The 7500-nt window shown below is 41.5% G+C and overlaps 1 protein-coding gene across 1 annotated transcript in view; it reads left to right on the top strand.

Moving 5' to 3' along the window:
* The window catches only part of LOC135090414 (uncharacterized PE-PGRS family protein PE_PGRS54-like), a 5408-nt gene extending 1310 nt beyond the window's left edge, over positions 1-4098 (top strand). The window contains exons 2-3 of the mRNA XM_063987167.1: positions 558-1816; positions 2245-4098. Coding sequence (XP_063843237.1) covers positions 558-1816; positions 2245-3315 — 2330 coding nt within the window. The 3' untranslated portion in view covers positions 3316-4098. The remainder of the gene's footprint in view (positions 1-557; positions 1817-2244) is intronic.
* Positions 4099-7500: the final 3402 nt, after the last annotated feature.

The following is a 7500-nucleotide window of genomic DNA, read 5'->3' on the forward strand; positions in this document are numbered from 1 at the left end:
ACCTAACTGCTTTTTCACCGAATTGAGTCAAATACTATTTTTTTTCTTCTATTTTCACAGTGCCTTAAGCCTTATTTCCAACACACAATTTCCTTTGATAACTGGTTCCACCAGTCAACATTTCCTGTTAGAAAGTTATTGTTTCGTAAATTTTTCATTCACTTTTATTCATTTATTTATTTTTTCATCTTCACGTGCAGCTCGCAAGCGTCATGAAATCTTTTATCAATTTCCACTTTCTTATACACTGTCATGTCTCATCATTGGGTCTTATTATGGTGCTGTGGCATTACCCTGTTTCCTCTCCCTCATCTCTCACTCTGGGTGGCGGGAGTGAATCTGTAGTCTTCTCTCGCAGCTTAGGTTCCTCAAGCAAGACACTAATGTTTTTACAGTTTTTGCAGTCTCTAATAAGTCAATGAGCTTTCTAAATCCAGACAAAAAATATTGCTTTTTGATGATGATGGACTTCGAGATGCCATGTTTGTCTAACTGACTATCCGACTGCCCTCCTATCTTTCCGTCGTCCCATCTTCATTCGCTTCTCCCCTCCACAGCCCTGCTCGGCCTCAGCATCGCCAGCAACCTTTCTTATCTCCCACCTACCAACGGGTTCAACGGCAACGGCGCCAACGGAAACGGAATTAATGGGAATGGATACTCTAATGGAAATGGCGTCAACGGCAACGGCGTCAATGGAAACGGTGTCAACGGCAATGGTTACACCAATGGTAACGGCGTTAACGGTAACGGAGTTAACGGCATCGGTTACACCAACGGAAACGGAGTGAATGGCAATGGTTACACCAACGGCGTTAACGGTAACGGTTATACTAATGGCGTCAACGGCAATGGAGTGAACGGGAACGGTTACACCAACGGCAACGGCGCTGTCAACGGCAACGGTTACACCAACGGCAACGGCGCTGTCAACGGCAATGGGGCTGTCAACGGCAACGGTTACACCAACGGAGTTAACGGCAACGGGGCTGTGAATGGCAATGGGGCTGTCAACGGCAACGGTTACACCAACGGAATCAACGGCAATGGCGCTGTCAACGGAAATGGTTACACCAACGGCAACGGCGCTGTCAACGGCAACGGGGCTGTCAACGGCAACGGTTACACCAACGGAGTTAACGGCAACAGTTACACCAACGGAGTCAACGGCAACGGGGCTGTCAACGGAGTCAACGGCAACGGGGCTGTCAACGGCAACGGTTACACCAACGGAGTTAACGGCAACGGGGGCTATCAACGGCAACGGTTACACCAACGGAGTCAACGGCAACGGTTACACGGCAACGGAGCTGTCAACGGCAACGGTTACACCAACGGAGTCAACGGCAACGGGGCTGTCAACGGAGTCAACGGCAACGGGGCTGTCAACGGCAACGGTTACACCAACGGCAACGGTTATACCAACGGAATCAACGGTAACGGTGCTGTCAACGGCAACGGTTTTACCAACGGCAATGGTGCTGTCAATGGCAACGGTTACACCAATGGCAATGGCGCTGTCAACGGTAATGGTTATACCAACGGAGTCAACGGCAACGGCGCTGTCAACGGCAACGGTTACACCAACGGCAACGGTGCTGTCAACGGCAACGGCTACACCAACGGCGTCAATGGCAACGGTGCTATCAACGGGTACGGCGTGGACCCCATCACCGCTCTCAGCAGTGCCATCGGCGGCGGCGGCGTGGCTGGCGTCGACTACCCCATCCTTGCTTCCGTGCCCGTCACCGCCTTCACCTGCGCTGGTCAGATCCCCGGGTACTACGCCGACACCGCTCCCGAGGCTGGGTGCCAGGTGAGTGAGGGCTTCTGGACGCAGGGAAAGGAAGGAAGACAGGACTAGGTTGAAAAGCAAATAGGAGATACGTGAAATTAATAGCAAGGAATTAAGTCAAGCTGGGTTTCATAAGAAACTTTCCGGTGTTAAGTCAGGATTAAAACTAAGAACCAACTGTCTCCTCATGGTGCCAGTAACTTTAAACTCATTATGAACTTCATATTATAGTGCCTCCATCATTACAATCATTACCATTAATTCAAATTGTATTAGGAATTTGATGTTCTAGTGCCTTCATCATTAACATCATCACCAGTAACTTTAAATCCATTACAAACTTCATATTATAGATTTGTACTGGTGACAAGGTTCGATGAGTCATCAGACCGACAAGATTCTTCTCATTTCCCTTCTCTCCATTTCACGATCCCTTCTTCCCGCTGTAGGTGTTCCACATCTGCCAAGCTGACGGCCGCCAGGACTCCTTCCTCTGCCCCAACGGCACCGTGTTCAACCAGCAGTACTTCGTGTGTGACTGGTGGTACAACTTCGACTGCTCCACCGCCGCCCAGTTCTACGGCCTCAACGCCAACATCGGAGTCGTCACCGGCGCCAACGGATATGCCAACGGTGTTAACGGAATTCTAAATGGTAACGGACTCAACGGCAATGGCTATGCCAACGGCAACGGAGTGAATGGAAACGGCTACACCAACGGCAACGGTGTCAACGGTAACGGCTATACTAATGGCGTCAACGGCAATGGAGTGAACGGCAACGGCGCAGTTAACGGAAACGGTTACACCAACGGAGTTAACGGCAACGGGAACGGTTATACCAACGGTAACGGCGCTGTCAACGGCAACGGAGTGAATGGAAATGGCTACACTAACGGCAACGGTGCTGTCAACGGCAACGGTTACACCAGTGGAATCAACGGCAACGGCGCTGTCAACGGCAACGGTTACACCAACGGAATCAACGGCAACGGCGCTGCTAACGGCAACGGTTACACCAACGGCAATGGTGCTGTCAACGGCAACGGTTTTACCAATGGTGTTAATGGCAACGGCGCTGTCAACGGTAACGATTACACCAACGGAGTCAATGGCAACGGCGCTGTCAACGGCAACGGTTACACCAACGGAGTCAACGGCAATGGTGCTGTCAACGGCAACGGTTTTACCAACGGTGTTAATGGCAACGGCGCTGTCAACGGCAACGGTTACACCAACGGCAACGGCGCTGTCAACGGCAACGGTTACACCAACGGAATTAACGGCAACGGCGCTGTCAACGGCAACGGTTACACCAACGGCAACGGCGCTACCAACGGCAACGGTTACACCAACGGCAACGGCGCTGTTAACGGCAACGGTTACACCAACGGAGTCAACGGCAACGGTGCTGTTAACGGCAACGGTTACACCAACGGCAATGGCGCTGTCAACGGCAACGGGCTGAGCATTCCTGTTCCCTCCTCTCCGTCAGGACTTTACCAAACACCGGTTGTGTAGACACGTTCCCCTCACGTCTTCTCCTCCTCCACCTACTCCACCCAGCTCCTCCTCCTTCCCCCTTATTTCCCCCATGCCTTCCTCTTCCTCCTCTTATACAGTACCAAGCACCAGTCTTACAAATATTATCTTGATCCATTTCATCCGCAGCTTAGTGAAATGGTGACTTCTCTCTCTCCCCTCGACAGTCCGCGCCCTGCCGCCAGAGGGCCAGGAAGAAGCCATAGTATTTAGCGTACCTGTGTGAGCTCCGCGTGCGTGGTCCGTGTACTTGGTGACACACACAGACACACATACACAGTTGCTTTAACATTTACATAATATCACTAAAATATTTATTGTTTCAAAATTATTATTATTATTATTATTATTATTATTATTATTATTATTATTATTATTATTATTATTATTATTATTATTATTATTATTGCTATAAACTACTACTACTACTACTACTACTGCTGCTACCACCACCACTACTACTACTACTACTACTACTACTACTACTACTACTACTACTACTACCACCCCTTAGCACTAAATTATATGCCTTCATTTCCCAGAACACATTATTTATATTAATGCAAAAAGATTTCCAAGCTGAATGATCGCCCTTCTGTCTTCTGTCGGCAAGTGAAAGCTCCTGCTGCCCCCAGTGCCACAACACACGTCACGATGCACGAGTGACCCAAACACGGACCAAGAGTAATATGTGACTTGCGTAGCTTTTATTTATGTATTGCCAAATGAAAAAAACAAAAAAATAAAATATGTAACTAATAATTTCTGTTTCCCTCCCCTTCCCTATATGAAACCGACAAGATATGAAAGTGAATAAGTAAATGAGTAGATAAATTAACAATATGCTTGCTATGTGTGGCTTGGTTACTTTATTAAATGCCAAACGAAAAGAAAAAGAAAAAAAAATAGTAGTATTTATTTTTGCTTCCTCAAATGAAAGCAACAATAAGAAAGGGAAACGCATGGATGAATAAATGAATAAATTACATACTCGTCAGTGATTCTCCATTTTCCTTTCCTCATAAATATTGTGAAAAATACACGAGTCTCTCCTCACCAGCTCTCGTTTTCTTTTTAATACCTTATGCTCAATAGAAAACGAGATGAAGGTACTGCCTGAGCGTGAAATTTGTTTGCATAATGGAGTCGTAAACACGAGCACGCGCGCGCACACACACACACACACACGCACACACTCTCTCTCTCTCTCTCTCTCTCTCTCTCTCTCTCTCTCTCTCTCTCTCTCTCTCTCTCATAAATGCTGTCAGTAACTTCCTCTCTTCTAGCCTTACTTCACTCTCTCCTTCCTCCTTTCCCCACTCTCTCTTCTCCTTTACTCCAACACAAGTCATAAAAATCTTGTAAATGCATTTTCGTCTCTGGTGTCTTTCTTATGTTGTCTATTCTCACATCATCATTATCATCATCATCATTATTATAATCAACACCATTATCATCATCACCATCATCATTATCATAATTTAAAACAATATTTGCGTTATTTATCTTTGATTATTTGTTTTTGTTATAATGAGAATACATTTCTTATTCCAAGCGTATCAAGACAGATTTTATTTGTAATGACATGAGATCTTTCTAAAGACGACAAAAAACAAAAAAACAAAAAAACACCAAAATAAAAAAAAAGAGCAGAAAAAATGGAACACTCAAAACCAATAAATCGAATAAAAGACTAAGAAATACAGAAACAAAAGCAACACAAACAAACAAAATGAACAGACGCAAAATAATACATGAAGAAAAACTACATAAAAAAAAGGTAGGAAAGAAACAAGGAACAAAGAAAGAAAGAAAGAAAAAAGGAGAAAGAGAAACAGAACAGAAAAGCAAGTACAGACATCACAAAAAGAAACCCGATAACAAAATAAACAAATAACCAAACAGGGGGAACATAAACTAATAAAAGTCTCTCTCTCTCTCTCTCTCTCTCTCTCTCTCTCTCTCTCTCTCTCTCTCTCTCTCTCTCTCTCTCTCTTACACCCACCCACACAGCACACCCCGTCACCACACTCCCCGTCTTGCGAGGTATTGGGGCCGATGGCTTGTAAATCACCGCCAATTTATAGCGCACGTCTGATCCACCCAACACACCCCGAGAGTAATGACAGCAAGGGGAACACAGGCGGGTTACAGATGAGTGTTGGGATTAGAAGTGGGAATCACTGACATCCACATCGCTATTCTCTCTCTCTCTCTCTCTCTTGGTTTCTACGTGTTTCCTTGCCTGTTTTCTCTGTCTGTTTATTTGCCTGTCTATTTATATATATATATATATATATATATATATATATATATATATATATATATATATATATATATATATATATATATATATATATATATATATATATATATATATATATATATATATATATATATGAGAGAGAGAGAGAGAGAGAGAGAGAGAGAGAGAGAGAGAGAGAGAGAGAGAGAGAGAGAGAGAGAGAGAGAATTTCTTTCTATCTAGTTTTCTCTCTCTCTCTCTCTCTCTCTCTCTCTCTCTCTCTCTCTCTCTCTCTCTCTCTCTCTCTCTCTCTTTCTCTCTCTCTCTCTAGCATTGCATCATCACTAGTTCGGTTCATTTCCCTTCCTTTCTTAATATTTCTCTTCCTTTCCACTGCTTCCGCTTGGCTCGTGTAATGTAATCGCGGTTCTATGATCAATGAACAAAATAGAAAGACCTGTTAAGCGCTGCTGTTCACACGTTTATCTTGCCTTGCCTATTGTTCACCTCGCTCTTATTTGGCCACTTTTTAATTTGTACAGATTTGTAACAGTAATGTGCAAAAAAATATGTGTTCTTTTAATCTCCACATATTTTGCATTAACTGTTCATTCTTATTCATCATTATTATCATTACCTGCATTGTTTGTCCATACTATTGGTTATACTTTGGGTTATTACTGTAATATGAAAATGAGGAGAAAATGTTCTTTTAATTCTAATGTATATATTTTAATAACTCATATATTCATTGGTATTTATTATACTTATCATTACCTTTATTATTTGTCCATAGCCTCGAGTAAAGGTTTAAGTTATTCTAGTGATGTGCAAAACTAATGAGTTCTTTTTTTAAATTTTCATATATATTTTCAACAGCACCCCCCACGCATTATTTTTTTTTATCATTATCTTTATTTTTATTATTTGTATACATTGTTGAGTTACAGCTGAAGTTGTTACAATAATGTGCAAAAAATAACGTGCTCTTTAATTTCTAGTATAAATGTTTAACAACTCAACTCATTCATATTTATCATAATTACCTTTTTTTTATTATTTATTCATATTGTCGATTTATAGGTTAAATTATTACAATTGTGTGAAAATGTGTTCTTTAAATTATGATATTTTTCTTTTCCAGTTACATGTCTATTAATTTTTATTGATTATCACTATTTTATTATCTGTACCATAAACATCTTATTTTTTATCATTATATGAGAAGAATTAGATTTTATATTTAATTACCTATAGGAACTTTCTCTTCATATGTATTTTTAGGTTAATGCTAAAAAAAGAAAAAAAAATAGTGAAAAGAAAATATATATATTGAAGTTGTAATCTTCGTCGCATACACAAAGTTTCTTCCTAGCTTCTGTTTCCCACGTTTTCATTTTCTTTTCACTCAAATGTTGAGCAATAAAGCTTAAACTACCATGACGGAACGCACATGAAACTCTTTTAACAGTCAACACTAATTTTCCTCCCTTCTAATCTTTATCTTATGCACAGGTTATTTTCTTAGTTTCTTTTTCAACATCATTACATTTTCTGTTGTCATCAGCTTCAGCAATAACTCAACAAACATAACAGAACGCACATAAAACTCAATGAAAACCTAACGCTGATTATTTTCCTTTCAGTCATTATCATGTACAGATATTCTCTTACAAATCTATTTTCTTATTCTTTCATTTTCATATTTACTCAAGGATCACCAATAACTCTTAACAAACACACACACACACACACACACACACACACAAAAAAAAAAAAAAAAAAAAAAAACTCCTCTAAAGGTAATTTCAGAATCATTATCGTTTATAGGAATTCTCTCACATTTTCTTCTTCCCATCCTTACATTTCCTATTCACCTCAAGCTCACTACACACAAACACACACAAGAAAGAAAGAAG

This window comes from Scylla paramamosain, chromosome 35 (assembly GCF_035594125.1).
Source record: "Scylla paramamosain isolate STU-SP2022 chromosome 35, ASM3559412v1, whole genome shotgun sequence".
NCBI lineage: Eukaryota > Metazoa > Arthropoda > Malacostraca > Decapoda > Portunidae > Scylla > Scylla paramamosain.